Source organism: Myotis myotis, unplaced genomic scaffold, assembly GCF_014108235.1.
Source record: "Myotis myotis isolate mMyoMyo1 unplaced genomic scaffold, mMyoMyo1.p scaffold_m19_p_8, whole genome shotgun sequence".
Taxonomy (NCBI): domain Eukaryota; kingdom Metazoa; phylum Chordata; class Mammalia; order Chiroptera; family Vespertilionidae; genus Myotis; species Myotis myotis.
The window spans coordinates 90,125,377-90,142,966 of NW_023416390.1; the positions used below are offsets into that span (position 1 = coordinate 90,125,377).

Sequence of the window (17,590 nt, forward strand, 5' to 3'; positions counted from 1 at the left end):
GCAGGCACACGGCCTGGCCTTAAAGAGTTGATGGCAGGAGCTTTAATGAATGATGCAATTGACTTTTACAGTGGTCAGACCAACAGAAACCTTTTGCCACAGGGACTTCTAGGTGTGGGTGAAGGACTGCTTGCAAGGTTAGAATAGAATTACCTAAACACTAAGAGAAATCTGTGACTGACAAGCCGTTTTTCACCAGAGATTGGAGAGGACTGGCTCTGAAAAGTTGAACACCTCCCAGTTTAAGAATAGCTCAGTCTTAATTTTGGGTTTAAGAAAAAACAGTTTGAGTGAAAATAATGTATGGATTTTGGAGTCAGAGAACATGTATTAAAATCCCACTGTGACCTTCTACCTATTTAATTTTGGTTAATTACCTAGCCATCCAAGCCAACACATACTCACTGGGGGATATTTTAAATATTAAATCCCCTGGCCTCTTATGCACTTTTTTCCTGGTGAGTGGCACTTCAATGGAAAAGTTTGAAAAGCTTTAGCTTCTACCAGAAAAGCATAAAAACAAGTCATTCGGCAAATGTTAATTTGCAGTGGGGGAAGAACAAATGTCCACAGGCCTAAGGTGAAGAGTGAAATAAGACCATGCCAGTTACTGCTCCATCACAGATAGAAACCCTGCCAAAGAAGAGACACATTTCTTGATCTATTCTCCAACATCCCAACATTCCAATCTGTTGGTTTCATTTCTTTTGATTGTATCAAAAAGTTACTGATTGTTGTACAATGAGAGGCATTAATCTCCTTTAATATCCTAGTGAGCTCAGCCTGTCTCTAATCTGGAAGAATCTGACCCAAATCCTGTCACCCGGCAGAGCTTTCACTCCAAGGTAAACTGTGATGTGACAGCACAGTGCCAGGTGACCGCAGTGGATTCCACGCAGATTGGAGTGGGTCCGGGCGAACTTCTTACACACAGCTGCTCCACAAAGCTCCATTTCCGCTCACTACTTAGGCTTTTGGGTTTCCTTTCCTCCTGTGAATGGGTAAGAGCTTATCACCTCCCATTATGGATTGTCCAGAACCTGCAGCTCACACCCAGCCACAGTGAATAGGATATGAATCTACCCATTGTTCCCAGAGGAGAGGAGAGGCAGGCCTTTCCTCTTGGACATCCTGAATGTTCTATTATTCGCTCTTCCTCAACTCAAAACATGCTTCCCCATCTTCAGATACCCAGTATTCTCTCTTCTATAAACCTTTCTTTGGCAAAGGGTGTGTTTCTCTCAGTCAAGTATAGTTCAATATAGATTTACATTCCTATATTTTCTATCCCCATAGGGCTCTATGTGGTAATGCTTATCTCTATGAATTAAATGGCTTTCCCCCATATCTGCAGCTTCAGGGGGCTAATGGAGTTAAGCAGGGAGTTGTTTAGGGACAGATGACTGGGGATACTATAACAGATGGGCTCTCCCAGGTCCCGGGATGGCAGACCCTGTAAGGCCTGCCCTCGCCTGCCCTCAGAATAGGCTTTGTTGGGAGGTTTCAGGGTTGGTGATTGTGCCTACAGAGTTTCACAAGGCAGCCCTGGATCCAACAGACTTTCTCCCCTCCTCTCATATTTTATCACATTCAGGAGCTCAGAGGAAAGCCAGAAGTAACACCCAAATACATGGCCCCATGACAGAGAGGAGTGGGAGAGGAAGGAATAAAGGGAGGGAGAGAATATCTAAATTAAGTAAACAGTAGCCTAGATTAACACCTACAAGCATCTGTCTGTTAGGCAAGTTTCTTTAGAGTGTCTTCAGAGGAATATTTCTGCTTCCAAAGGTGGATAGTTAAAAATAATATACATCATGATTGGTGTTTTGGCATTTCCCTTCACTTTCTATCTTCAACGTTACTGTTGTCATCCTTTAAAACTCAATCAATTCAGCTGATCCTGTGAACAGATGGCATTAATCAACCCCCAAGAATATGTACAAAAGACATTAGAAAAGTAGTGACATGGAATTTATGCAAATTAAACACCAATGATAGAGAATCAATGTGGCACTCCCAAGTCCCCTAGTTCCTGTTTTCACTGAGGAACCAGAGATGGTAGTAATGATCCCGGTTCACCCCCTGCCAGAGGCAGAATGAGAAGGGGGATGCGGAGGTTTAATTGCACATTCTTTAATGACTCATTCTCACGCTGCTGACAAAACCCAGCATAATTTACAGACTGGGAGCTGCATCAAGATGATAGATACAGATAGCATATGCTATATGGTGTCATGCAAATCTGAAATATACCACACTGAGAATCTGGTCATTTGGTATTCCCAGAGAAGAGGTTCATTTCAGAGAACAGAGCACCTCTCTCAGCATCTAGAGGCCTCATTTGTCAAAAACAATGCAAGCAGCTGTAGAATGCATTTTAACCACCAATCTGTGCCTTTTGTGACTGTACTAGCTCATCCACTTCCATGTTTTGAATTAACTTGGCCATTATTTTCTTTCTGATTCTTTGCAAACTTTGCATATTCTGAAACTTCCTTCTTTTGGCCCTTATTAATTATCATATGAGTTATTGTAATAATTTCTTAACTAGTTTTCTTACTATTAGTCTTGGCTCATTCTAGTCCATTCTTCACAGTGATGTTTTTTAAAAAATGGAAATCTGAATTTGTATATCTAGTTAGATGTACAAAATCTTTCAATGACTCTCCATAGCTTTAATAGTAAACAGGTAAGAGCCCAACACTTCCCTATAGTTTCTTCTTCTGTCCCCCTGCCTCTGAGCCACTCCTACAGAGTCACTAGAGTACGCCTCTCTCACACTTTTGCACAGAAAGCCTATAATAATCTCAGCGTTTCTCCAGCCAGTGAAGTCTGACTTTATTTAAGTCTTTTATTAATTTTCATTCCCCTCAGAGAGCTTGCCTTAATGACGCAAACACCTTACATTACACCTTGTGATTAACTTTGTTACAGCATTTATCACTTTGACATGTTAAACAATTTGTTTTTCTGGCTGCCCATGTTCAAATTTCCTTGAGGACATGGACTATATCTTCTTAGTCATCTTTACTTTTCCAGGTTACTTTTTGAAAGAAACCACAACCTTGAGTTGTGGAAAGAAAACCTTTAGTAAGGACTCATTTATTCAAATGAGTAACACACAAACCAATAGCACTTAAATCATCCCCCACCACAGTTTGATGAGATGACATTGGAAACTAAGAATAATGTTATTTGGGTTATGTTGTAGGCAAAAAAAGGTCTGTCCAGTGATTTATGACTAAAACCCAATTAAATAGTACCTTTTTATACTGAAGCCTGGACTATGAAGAAAAAAAAAAAATATATATATATATATATATATATATATATATATATATATATATATATATATATATATATATATATAATTTGTAAGAACACTCATTAAACTTGCAAAAATACTAAAAAAACTTATTAATAAAATTAGCTCAAGCTTTGTACCGAGCTCAGATGGATACGGAAGGAACCAACGACCACTTGGCAGGCAGTAGGACCCTGTCATGGCAAAGGCAGGCTCCTGTGAGTGCCGCGTGCTTAATCGGCTCGCACGGCCAGTAGAAGGATCTGAGCTGAGCCTGCTCTTTCACCAACAGTCCCATATGCTAATTTCTCCTTGGTGTCTCCAAAATAATGGCAGGTAATGCTTGTCAGTTTAAAAAATAAATACAAAACAAAAACATTTAAAAATTCTAGCGATAAACCATAGAATTATTCTAATTTAGAAATATTTTATTTTTAGTTGGAGACCATTCATTTATTACCTCATCTATTCATTTGTCCAATGTTTTAGTTTGAATACAGACATTAAAATAAAATATAATTACCAGGGAACTTACCATTTAATTAGGGAGACAAAGATTTTAAAAAGTGCCAAAAAAATTATAATCTTACCTAATAATAGACAAACATGTAAAGTAACCGTCTCTCTGCTATGCTCACCAGCCAATCAGGAGAGTTTGCAAATTAACCCAACAAAGATGGAGGTTAATTTGCATATGTAGGGACAAAGTGGCGGAGCAAAGACTGTAGGCTCCATCCGGAGCGAAGGCCTGGGTCCTGGGTGCCAGAGGAAAACCAGTGTCTGCCAGCAGCCAGGGGAATGGAGGGCCTATTGCACGAATCTCTTCATACAATGGGCCTCTAGTAGTAATATATAAGGGCAATTGACCCAGCCTGGGAAAAGTGTGTGTGTGTGTGTGTGTGTGTGTGTGTGTGTGTGTGTGTGTAGAGTTGTGAGAAAGTTAAAGAAGACAAAAAATGGGAAAGGGTGTTCTAAACTAAGCAGACAAGTTATGCAAATAAATGATGTGAGGAGATGTGAGACAACATGGCTCATTTGTGGAGTGTGAAGGAGTTCCATAAAGTTAGAAATTTGGGGATGTACAAGAAGTGGTCATGATGAAATCTAGTTTTAGGCAGTGCTGTTTGGTCTGACATCTATAAACTGACAAGACATGATGTCAATAGTGGTACCTTTCAGGCATTGTGGTGTGAGTGAGTGTGTGTGTATGTATGTGTGTGGTCACAAGTCTTTATCAAGTTTATGCTGTTTCCTTATCATATTTTTACAGAAATTTATAAATAATAAAGCATCTGGTATATGTCAGATGTGAGGCCTCTTATCTCTCATCATTGTAACACTTGGCTACTTGCATTAGGTATAGATTGCAAATGTTTGGATGCTTCTTTAAGGAATGACTTAAGAGTTGGCTCTGGTGGAAACTGGACCTCCATGCCCTTTGCTGAGGATAGAGCTACAGAGACTAATCCTAGGAATCCCGAGGCACTTTCCACAGATGCTCACACAGAGCTTAACTTCATGGGAATCCATTTAATATCTTGTAAAGAGTGTGGTCGGTGGGATAGATAGATATAGTTCCAGATCCTGATTTTTTTCATTGCTTAACTTCATGATCCTGGAGAAATTATTAACTTCTATTAACCTTAAATGCACTCATCTGTAAAGTGAATTTAATAAAGTCTACCTAGTAGTGTTGCCTGGCCAAATTATGTGGACTTAACATATGAAATGAGAGACACAAAGTGCAAAGCAGTTAGTAGAAATTAAAACCCTATTATGCTGTTGTTATAAATAAAATTGCTTAACAATTTTGAGTACAATTATTTCTGAAGTATCCAAATGGAATTACCAGTAGGCAACATCAGCAGGCAAGAATACATTATGATGAGATAGGTCCTTAATAATAATTTGATCCAACTTCTTTATTTAATACATCAAGAACATTAGGATACGTCCATAACCTTCACAAGGACACCAGCCAGACAGTGTCAGAGCGCTGATGAATGAAGACAGCTTCCCTTCTGCATTAAAAATGCCATTATTGGCTCCAAACCAGTACATTGAAGATTCAATATAAAGTCCAACTGAGCGAGTGGCTATTCTGGTCTTTCAGGTAACTAGACCCTCCCCCTGCCTTCTTATATGACAAGGATAATTAGCTCATGTATAAAAGCCATATTTCAACAGATTTCTGCCATATAAGCTAAGAGGTTTTGATCACATTCTAAAGGTTTTTAGAAGTATTTCAAACAATATATCACATTATTTTGTTTTGTAACAAACAGCCACTGAAAAAGAAAGCAATGTTATAAAGGGAAACTGGATCCCACTACAGAAAAAAAGGGCAAAGTGAAGAAGGAAAAATGAAAACTTGCAATTTAGAGAACATTCATTCACTCGCTTGAGAATAAAGGAGGGGGGGGGGCATATTCCAATGGATATAAATTGTCTCATAATTCTGTGCCCTTGTGTGAAAATTGCTAGTCTAGTATTTCCTTTAAAATTTCCAATAGTGTAAACAGGAATCTGGTTTGAAGATAGAGGCTATGTGAATAGAAAGGAAAGAGAATTCAAATGGATGGTCAAAAGTAAGCCCATTCAACCATGGGAAAATCTTTAGGACTCTTCTAAATGAGCACTATATACTTCTTTCACTTTTGCTGACTATAATACCACAAAAAGTATACTGCAAACACTTTCCTGATGAGAGAAATCAACTTAACCTTTGCTTGTCTGTAATATTACCTATTGATGGGGCCGGTGCATCAATATCAGATGACTGAAGCTACAATGCATCCTTTATTTGAAGGTCTCTATGAACATGATTGGCATCCTTGTATATTTTAGATGAAGTTCTATGATGGAGGGCTAGGATAAAGAGTTTCGTGTGTCTCTTCCAAGGTTATTATCTGTGTTAACCTAATATGTAACAACAAACAGATAAGATACTTACTGATGAAAATTAAGGGTCTTTATAATCACATAACATCTGAGTATTGTTAAAAAAAAATAAGTGAATAGTGACACTGCTATCCCATGCACTTATCTTATCTTCAGAATTCAAGTTCTCCCATCATAATGTTCTTTCAACATATCTAATATTTGAAGAATATCCTCAGTAAAATATTAAGCAGCTGATCTGTATAGGATACACATCTCAATTACTATTTTATACCCAAGCATGTGAGCACAGGAAGGTTGCATAACCTGATGGGCATTTGACATCTTAGCTGTGGCATAACTAGGGCTAGAACTCCATGGTGTTTCAAAATCATGGTTTCACTTTAATTAACTATTAGGTTACATTGTTTTTGTGTCTGTGTCAAATGAGTTGATTTTATATGTAAAAAGGTTTTTCATTTGACACTGGCCTATCATATCTACATATGAAATTAACTAATCCCCTCAGGGTAAATCCAAAGAATGTGCTGTAGTTATTTAATATCCTGAAAATCTGGAATGGGGGAATTTTCAGAGTTTTTATTACTGGTTGATAATTATATTCTCTGCACAAATTCATAATATCTGTACTGTAGTGGCCTTCTAACCCAACTTTATTTAAATTTTATTTAATTAGAAGTGTATAAAATATATAATTGGGCAAGCATTCATTTTCCCCCTGCAGATAAGTGCCCAAATTTGTTAAGATTATGAGAAAAGTACACACACACACACACACACACACAACAATAGCAACAACAATAAATTATTATTAGAGAATGGAAACAAAAGTTGATTTTACTTGAACAAAGTTCACAAGCACACAGACACCATGAAGCACTTTGGATAATTAATCCATTTTCAAGGCTACTGTCACAAATGACATGAAATATTATTTCAAAATATAGAAGGAATTGAAAAAAAGAATTTATTAAAATAATTTATATACTTGTACAAATGGACTGTTGTTCAGCATATGCATGTGAGTGTTAACTGGTTGGAATGGCTAGAAAATGAAAGCCCTGTATTTGATGGGTGAAGAGCAGGACGGTCGAGGTCTGGGAGAACTGTAGAGAGCTCTTTTCTATGTTTCCTCAGAGGTTCTGCATCACAAATCTGAAGCCAACCAAGAGGTACTGAGTTCAGAAGTAATTTTCTGCTGCTAGACTATCGGTCACTTAATCCATTTTGTTCAGCATAACAAAGACATTCATCATTATTTTTTAAGAACACTGACCCTAAAGTATTTAGCAAGCAGGGTGCATTCAATTGAAGTGTTGATTGGAAATAAGGAAATTAAACTGTCAGTGATGAAATATTAAAGCTCATTATCACAAAGTTTTATTTTAAATTTCAGAATAAGCTTTATTGCTGCATTAGTAATGATAATGATGGGCCTTAAATTAATACCATAATACTTTTATAATTGTTATTATAACATATTAACCATCATTCAATTAATTTACAGAAAATGCCATTCAAGGATTTATATTTTTCCTTCCTCTTAAGAAAACGGACTATGTAATAAAGCCCAAATCACATTCCTATAGAGTACGTTCTACCTGTTTCACCACTACTGCTCACTCCATCTTTGTGTGTCTTTAGAATATTCACTATTTTCAGAGGTGAATGTGCCCAAGGAAAACGTATTTCTCGGCGGCACCTTTACATTGTCGGGACAATACTGACCTCTAGTGTTCCCGGAGGTAGAGAGATAGCTCAGCACCATGCCTAACTTCCTCTTACTAAAGGATTTAGATGTTTCTCTAAAGCATCATGGGAACAATTCCACTTAAAAGGAGGAAAAGAAGGAGAACCAGGGGTAGGTGGAGGAGGAGGAGGAGGAGGAGGAGGAGGAGGAGGAGGAGGAGAATAAAAATTAGATTATAGCCTGTCCTTACCTGTTCTCTGAAACAATTTCTAATCTAAAGCCCATAGGACCTCCCTTTTAGAGAGGATGACCTCGTCAGCATTACTTTAGAATTCAAACTTTAATAAAGCCTTTAGAAAGCATTACCACTAGCTATAGATTCTGAATGTCTACAATTTCCAAAGACAGATAAAAACACTGGCTCCGCTTTGGAGAGTTTTCAGTAAATAACAATTGTCGAAGTCTCTTCCCTTGAGTGTCTCACTCAAGGCCTTCTCAGACCTAAGAAGGTGGGAGTGAAGAAGAGGGACTCATGGTATGGCGTTGTCTTACTTTCAGAAATGGTTCCGATTACAAGCAATAGTATTAGAACGTATGAGTAAACGTGTCTGAGGTTCCAGTGGGGTTAGCAGATAGAGAAGCAAGCCCAGAAAATTGAAGAACCTTGGTGAACCATCGTTGGAAAAACACAGATGGCTTAATGGCATTCGTTCTCATTTAGGAGTTTCCAGAGCTGGAAAACTTCCCCTTCTCTGCCTAGAGAGGCAGCTGAGCAATTGAGCTGAAACCTCTGATGGTTCTAGAGATGTATTCAACTTTGACAAACTGAGTTCTTTAAATACACAGTGCAGGTGGCGGATCCCCAGGTGTCCAGCCTTCCTGCCTATTAAATTAAGTGCTCGGCACTTGCGGAGGTTAGAGCCTGGAGAACAGCGTGTACCTTCAGTGCGCACTCCTGGTGTGTCCTTTGGCACAAGGATTGGGGTGGGGTGTGCATCAGAGGGCTTCCTCTGAAACAGGGCCAGCCATTGATCTTGTGGTTTGACTACACCGGGCCATGACTCTTAGGCCAAACTCCCTGTCCTCGTAAACCGATGTCCATTGGTTGCAAGACACCTCAACCGGCGCCTTCTGCCTAGCAGAGAGCTGAGAGCCAGGTCTTGGGGGGCACCAGGCACCCTGCAAGCCCTGGGCAGCCGCATTCGCAGAGGAAGCTGCGGCCACCAGGCGCGGTGGCTGGGAGACTCTCTATCCCCGAGCTCAGCCCGGCGGCGCAGACAACCTGAACCCGGGCCTTCCCGGGAGCAGCCCTGGCGGCGACGACCCGACCGACCGGGGCTGGAACGCGGGGCCAGCGGGCGGTGAGGGCAGAGACCCCTCCCTTCTCCCTGAACTTTGCGGTTGGGGAGAGGGCAGAAAATCCAGGGGGCCGGGTCGTTCGAGCTCCGCTAACTTTTGGGATGGGAAGAGTGATGGAACCACACTAACCAGCATTTCCTCTCCCCTCTGCTCAGAGCAGACACAGTTGAGCACGCTGGTCTGTCCAAATGGTAGCGCTTCCCATCTCCCCACCACCCCGGGCTCGGAGGGACACTTACAATTTGTCGCTGTTAATCCCGGACGCCACAAGCCGGAGAAGAGCAAAGTGAAAATGCTCAGCAGCAGGGGTCCAGAATCCATGGCCCCGGCGAAGCGCTCTCTTCCAGCGGAACCCCGAATTCGCCAGCGCCTCCTTCCCGTGCGCTTCTCTCCGCACCGTGACCCCTTCCCACCCACCCCCTCGGAGAGGCACCGCGGCTTCAGTCCATCCCACGCCCGGACGCTCGACCCAACCCGGAGCCGGTCTTCCCGGCGCTGAGGCTGGCGCTACAGTCCCCGCGACTGCCGCTGGCGGATCCCGCCGGCCTGGCCGCCGATCCTCCTCGCCTGCCCGGGAAGCAGCGCCAAACCCGGCTGCAACCACAGGCGCCCGCTCGCTGGATCGGAGCTGCAATCAGCACCCGCCGCCGGACAGCTCCTTATAGGCGCGCCGGCTGCGCGGCGCCGCCCCCGCCCGGCCCGCCCCTCTCCGCGCTCGCCCGGCTGGGCGCGTCTGCGGGCCCGCTCCTGCCTCTCCGCGCTCCCCGCGCTCGGTGCCCGGGCGGCAGGGGCTGGGGCCGAGGGAGGATGGGGGCGCCGCGGAGCGTTCGTGCCAGGGGGCGGCGGCGGGGGCCGCGGGGGGGAATCGGGGGGCGCCGCGGAGCGCTCCGTGCCGGGGCGGCGGGGGGATCCGGGGGTGCTGCCGAGCGCTCAATGCCGGGGGTAGCGGGGGCGGGGGCGGGGAGGGATGGGAGGACGTTGCCGAGCGCTCGCTGCCGCCGGCGGCGGCCGCAGTAGGGGACTGGAAGGGTTAGGGAAGTGGAAGGGAACCTCTGTCTCCCCGCCCCCCAAATGCGGGGCTGAGTGCAGGCGCTGAGCTGTAAACCGGGTTTTGGGAGAAGGCTGCTGAAGGGATACTGAAAGGAATGGGAAGACAAACGCATTAACAAGAAGTAAAATCCTGTGGACAGATTTGCGAAGAACTGAGGGGAGGGCGGGGGCGGGGGCCTGCGGAAGCGACACTATCCCTGCGTGTCTCCCTGCTGGGGGAGGCGGACGGCGCTGCGAGGTCTGACTACGGGGTTAACACCGTCCGTGCCCGCGCGCCCTCCCTCCGGCGCCCCTGGCTGCGGGCTCGGGGTCCGGCAGGTGCTGCGTGGCGCGCCGAGCTTTGGGGTCCGGAGCCCGGTGGTTCGCTGGCGCCCGAGAGGCGGAGGAGCAATTGGGTCTGTTAAGGGTGAGAGGAGGCTGGGTCCCGATTGGCTCATAAGATTTCACAGCTGAGGGCTCCGCGGGAGGGATTAAAGTTCCAAAAGGGGGGACATAGTTTCGGTTTCTTCCTACAGGCTCCCTGGAGGGTCTGTCTTTGGCTTCTAGTTTACATCTGGTGACTCTCCTGCTTTATCATAAATCAACTTATTTTGCTTTTATTGGAAGCTGCCAGCCGTCAAAAGCTAACAAAATGAGGGACCGCAGTGATTTCTCCTGTGTGGAGATTGCAATCTAGTTGGGGTAGAAACACTTCAGAGGAAGATGCGGTTCCCCGCCCCCAACCCCCCCCCCACCCCCCCCACCCCCCCCCCACCCCCCCCACCCCCCCCATTCAGGCAGCAGCAGAAGTGCAGGCGCATTTGCTGGAGCAATGGCTGAGCCTGGTCCTCAGCTGCGGGAAGCAGGCCAGGCCAGGCCGCTGGGTCTCAGGCCCTGCTACAGGGCCCCCAGGTTAGCCTGTGGTTTGATTACAGCTGGACTCACCTCCTGGAATAGTAAAGGTAGCTGAATGACGATTGAATTAGCGAGACTTTATTTTATTGGAGAAAGATTCCGAGGGTCCTCCAACGGATTAAGTGAATGGCCCTCTTATCTCTAAGTTTCTAAAGGAGAGTAATTATGTTAGTTACTAGATTCTAAAGCAGCGGTTCTCAACCTGTGGGTCGCGACCCCTTTGGGGGTCGAACAACCCTTTCACAGTGGTCACCTAAGACCATCGGAAAACACATATATAATTACATATTGTTTTTGTGATTAATCACTGTGCTTTAATTATGTTCAATTTGTAGCAATGAAGATACATCCTGCATATCAGATATTTACATCACGATTCATAACAGTAGCAAAATTACAGTTATGAAGTAGCAACAACAATAATTTTATGGTTGGGGATCACCACAACATGAGGAACTGTATTAAAGGATTGCGGCGTTAGGAAGGTTGAGAACCACTGCTCTAGAGCAAGGGGAAGACTTCCCCAGGACAAGCTTCAGTTGTGGGAGAAAGGCCATGCTCTGGGGTTGTGACTCACCAGACTTGGAAGCTGAGGTGGTGCAAGAACTGTCCTGTTGGCAGGGCCTGGAGGAGGAGCGGGATTCAAAGGCCAGCTCTAGGGCTTTCTTCTCTTACGGAGGGCCGCCAGGGCTGCTACCCTAACCCCCGCCTTTGAGGATCCCAGGATTAAAAACAAGTATATGGCCAGTTGAATCATATTAGAGAATATAGAAGAAAAAATGAACCATTATCTTGCTTTATATGTTCTTTAACACTTACACATTTCAAAAGAAAAATATATATCAAGTGTAATTTGCATTCTTGACTGATCCCATTGATTTCTCATCATAACTAGAAGTAAACTTTTTAAAATTCCTATAGATCATGTTTTTATAACTTTACCATACATATTTACATTCCTAAGAAATTTATAGTATTGTTTTGATTGCCTTTAACCAATATATAAATGGCATATTTCATTTTGCAACTTGCAATTTACTCAACATTATATTTTTGAAGTTTATACATTTGGATACGTGTAGTCTGAATTCTTTCATTTTAACTGCTGTATTATGTTTCATTTTATGTGTACACCACAACATATTGATTAATTATTCTTTTTAATCTACAGATTAACTCTGATTTTTTATCAGCACAAACTATACAATCTTGTACCTATCTCTTGGATTTTCTCACATATGTACTTGGGAGTAAATGCTTTGATCATAGGAAATACCTTCAGTGTCGGCAGGTAGTGACGGTTTCTCTATGGAATGGTGGCAGCAGCTCATTCCCCTCTGCCACCAGCAGCCTGCGATGCCCCCTTGCTTCACATGCTTCCCACACGCAGGTCCTCTCTGAGGACAAATGGGAGCATCAGACCCAGAGAACACATGCTGCTGCCCCACTCTATCAACCGCTTTCCACACCTCTCACAATCGTATAGTTAGATAAACTAACAAATTACGGACCATGTCTTTGTTTTCTGGCAGAATAACTTAAAATGAATCTGTGTCGATGAAATGTGCTTGGATTATATATTAGAATGCAAAGAGAAATTTGTTTCATGAAGCTCCCAAACCGTGAAAGATCTTCATATTATTAGTAAATATTGGAACTCTGCATTTAGAGATGTCCATGTGCAGGCCTAGTGAATAGTACATAAATTGCACCTAGATTGAAGTTCTATTTACAGTTGTAGTTCTCTCTCTCTCTCTCTCTCTCTCTCTCTCTCTCTCTCTCTCTCTCTCTCTCTCTCTCTCTCTCTAGCACACCTGTTCTCAGATTAACTTTGAGCCTTGAAAAGCAAACATTTGTCTAAGATTTGTTAGCATTTCAATAAGAAGACTGCAACTCTGAATGTGGTGAGGGGCAAACCGGGGTTCCTCTTACACAATAGTGCAAACAATTCCATCTTCTGAGGACATTTTGCCAGCAAGATTTTATTAGCTGTGGCACATTAATGCTCTTAAAACCGTTTCAGCCAGATTGATATTTACCTATTGAAATTCTTTAATAAACCTTTTAGTCTAATAAATATTCCTTTTGAATAGATGAGTAGAAGCGGAATAATCTCCCTTTTCTTCTCCTGTTGATTGACATAGAAGAAAAACCCATACTTTCCAAGTGCCTTGTTTTGAAGAGGCTTAAAACTCCTGCACAGATAGAGCACATGGCTGGCTAATAGGGAACTGGAACCTTTCATGTCTCTTTTAATTCCCTTGAGAGTTCCAATTTCTTTCTCCTTAAAAGAGTAGAAGGGAAAAAGTCACTCATCAAACTGGATTCTTAGCCTTCAAATATTCAACAACTGGTCTTTCTGATTGATTTTGTGATCCTGAAAGACATATAGAATTTCTGTAAAACATATAGAATCCCATTTTATAGATGGGGTTTAAAAGCAGACAGACTGACATGTTAAATGTCATACAGAATGAATGGCCTCCACCATACAGCATTTGAAAATGAAAACTTCCAATTTCATTTTCTTTATGTTTAGAGAGGGAAGAGTTAAAAGTCACTATGACAGGAGTGCGTGGTCTGTATGAGAGCAGTGTCTGTCCAGGGTACAGTAGGCCACTCCATTTTGATTATCAGTACTTTTACATACTTTTTAACCTCACATATTATAATATGTTGTAAGGATTGAAGGAAGACTTCTGTTTCCACCCATATGTTCAAAATATTTTTAAAAACTATTGATGTAACAAAAGGTTAATTTAATTATCTTTCTTTTATTCTTTTCTAATGTTTTAAGTTTATTCTTTTTTCCCCCTTTTTATATTATGTGACCAGTAATATACAAAACCTATAGGTATAAGAAGTGGAAAAAAATGTTTTATGGAACCAAAAATGATTTGGGAAAACATCATGTAAACACATTAAAAAGTTAAGATAACAGTTGGGATGTGATGCAGTGCCACATGGTTCAGATAATAAGTGCTACAGGAGTTTGTAAGTTGACAGATATTTCCTCTGGAAAGGAAAACTTGCAGTTGCCAGAATGAAGTGGCCCTTTGTCTCTTTGGGGGTAAAGGGATTTCGGTCATCCTGGGACATAAGGCCTATATTCAAGTCAAGCTAAGTCAGACTATGTGCTTAACAGAAAGTCAAGTCTTAGGGCAAAAGTCTACTTTGCAGAAGAGTGGAATTTTCTATTAAGGCAAATGGGCTTCAGCTAAACCTTGAGAAAAATTCACTTGAGCCTCTCACCAATACTTCTCTCTCCTAGTCTACCTCAAACTCAATTTGTCACCATAGTACTCATCCTTGACATCAAAGCTAGTCATCTGTCATCAACTGTCTCCTGTAAACAAAAGAGCGTTTTAAATAGCTTTACCTGGAATGCATGTTTCTCAGCTGGGAGCCTGCCATGCTGTTTGTGAGCACTACTCATTCTTTCTTCTGTGGACTTCTCCCCTCTAACTGGCTAATTTGCATTCACCATTCATGTCCAAATTTAGCTAAGCCCTCTTTCTTGAGGTCTTTATTATTACAATATTTCTGTTTGTATATTTTTCTAACCCTGAGTAGCTTATCACTTAATATTCAACTTTGAGTTTTTAGCATACATAGTAGGCTTTCAAGAAATGCATGATGAATCAAGAATGTTAGATCTCAAGATGTTTTGTCAACTTTACTAGAGGTTACACACACACACACACACACACCTCACCTCCATCCAGGCATTTTACCAGATTCAGAGGCTCCTTTGAGGGTATTAGTCCTTATTTACCTTAGAAATCAGGATGTCAAATTTATGGACAACCAACTAGAATGCAATTTAGAATAATATCGTGATAGTTCATTCTCCTAGCCATGTATTTTTCAAATACTTGGATTTATTTTGGGGGAGGATTTCATCCTCTAAAGTATATATAGCTATATTTGTACAAACCCAGCCATGTCATATTCAGAAACATATGTAAAAAAAAATCTCTCTTCTTCATTTATTTCTGGCTCTTTCTGAAGGAAGTTCTGCCTACAATCACTGAGGAGACATTTGTGACATATATCATGTTTCAGGAGAAACTTGTCTGCAGTGCTTTAATGAAAAGCGTTCTGAGCTTAGAATCAGAAACCCTGAGTATTAGCCTTGGCTTTGCAGCTGACTAGGTATGAGAGCTTGAGTATATAAATTGGTCTCTTTGAGATTCAGTTTCTACACCTGTAAATTGTGAGTGTGATAATTCCTGGCTTAGGTATTTTTGCATAGTGAATAGAATAACAAAAAGTATTTTTGTTATACAGCCATGAGTTATAAATATTAAGTCCTAACTCAAGAAAGACTATTTATTCAGCCCATAACCACTGGATTTCTCATGCATTTCACTTGTCAATTCATCCTTAGAGTAAAAATATATGCATATATGTAAAAAGATTACCCATTCTATGGGAAATATGCGTAATTCATTATTCAAAGACATCACAATAATTCTACAAACCAACATGAATTTATCCAGCAACATTCATGTGCCTCCACATGTATTATTTACTTTTGGTTAAAAAGATGCAGTAGATGAGATGACCTGTCCTGTCTTTGCAATTCTTAGGGGCCCCAGGATTTCTAACTGGGGAGGTAACGTAAACATAAATAATGAATGCTCCTGATGAGAAACAACCAGATGCAGTGTGTTTCAAGTCCATTGAAGTGGCAGCCATTATTGTTTTTTTTAATCAACAGCCATTTCCAACTTCTTCCTTGGTTGCAAAACAGTGATAATTTGACCCAGCCTACCAGAACAATTACTTTCCCCTTAGAGAGTGATTATCTCCTACCTGCTGTGTGGCCCTGTTCTGACCAACAAAGGAAGAGAAAGATTTTCTTCTCTGGGAAAAGGGAGAAGAGTGTGAATAAAAACACTGTTGTCCCTGCAGTTTTCCCCAGAGCATGGCCAATATCTCATTAGCGCAAGAGGTTTGCATCCCTAGTAGCCAACTTGGAAACATGAAGAGGTGGCTAGGGCAAGGGCACGGCAAAGGCGCAGTGACTTAATCACCACAGTTACTTTTGCTCTGGAACAACGTGTGGGTTGTGTAAGCCACTGCTAGTTAACTTCTTTAGAGGAAAATAGAATGATATTTATTAACTGCTAAACTGCAACAGGAATGTTGCCTTTGCTTTCTCTTTCAGAATTCATGGCGCGATGCTGTAGGATGTATTATTACCTACATTGGGCAGATATGGATGCTGAGACTCATGAAATTAGGTAACATGATCCAAAGCATAAAGCTGTTAAGTTGTTAAGTAACAAGTGCACAGGTTCTGATTCCAGAATCTTGGCTAATCATGCTATTGATCATTGCTACCAATACTCAGAAATGAAATAAAACATCTAATAAATTCTCTCTATTTTGTAAAAGTGTTTCCCGTCAGCTCAGAAACAAGTGAGGGATGTCCACTTTCACCAATCTTATTCAACATAGTGCTGGAAATCCCAGCCACGGTGATCAGAAAATAAGAAAAAATAAAAAGGCATCCAAATTGGAAAGGAGGAAGTAAAACTGTCATTATTTGCAGATGACATGGTATTGTATATAGAAAACCTCAAAGACTCTACTAAAAACCTACTAGATCTAATAAATGAATTTGGCATAATAACAGGATATAAAACCAATATCCAGAAATTGATGGCATTTCTATGCACCAATAATTAACTATCAGAAAGAGAAAATCAAATTTATTATTGCAACAACAACAATAACGAAATAAGGTACCAAGGAATAAATTTAACCAAGGAGGTAAAAGTCCTGTACTCAGAAAACTATAGGACATTGAAGAAATAAATTGAGGAAGATACAAAGAAGTAGAAGCATAAACTGTCGTCATAGATTAGAAGAATTAACATCATTAAAATATCCATATCACCCAAAGCAATCTATAGATTCAACACAATCCCTATTAAAATACCAATGGCATATTTCACAGATCTAGAAAAAATATTCCAAAAATTTATATAGAACCAAAAATAACCCTAATAACCTCAGCGATCTTGAGAAAGAAAAATCAAGTCGGTGGGATCACAATATCTGATATCAAACTGTACTACAAAGCCATTATAATCAAAACAGCATGGAACTAGCATAAGAATATGGATATAGATCAATGGAACAGAACAAAGATCCCAGAAATCAATTAATATTTGACAAAGGAAGCAAGGGCATAAAATGGAATAAAGACAGTCTCTTCAATAAATGGTTCTGGGAAGTTGGACAAGAAAATGCAATAAAATGAAAGACCACCAACTTACTCAATACACAAGAATAAATTCAAAATGGATAATAGACTTAAATATATGTCCCAAAACCACAAAAATCCCTGACAGAAGGCTTAGGCATCAAAGGCTCAGACA

General features: G+C 41.4%; 1 protein-coding gene across 1 annotated transcript in view; it reads right to left on the minus strand.

The window, feature by feature from the left end:
* The window catches only part of CNTNAP5 (contactin associated protein family member 5), an 876,948-nt gene extending 867,316 nt beyond the window's left edge, over positions 1–9,632 (minus strand). Inside the window, exon 1 of the mRNA XM_036320828.1 lies at positions 9,494–9,632. Within this exon, the coding sequence (XP_036176721.1) occupies positions 9,494–9,575 (82 nt within the window). The 5' untranslated portion in view covers positions 9,576–9,632. The remainder of the gene's footprint in view (positions 1–9,493) is intronic.
* Between the last annotated feature and the right edge of the window lie 7,958 nt (positions 9,633–17,590).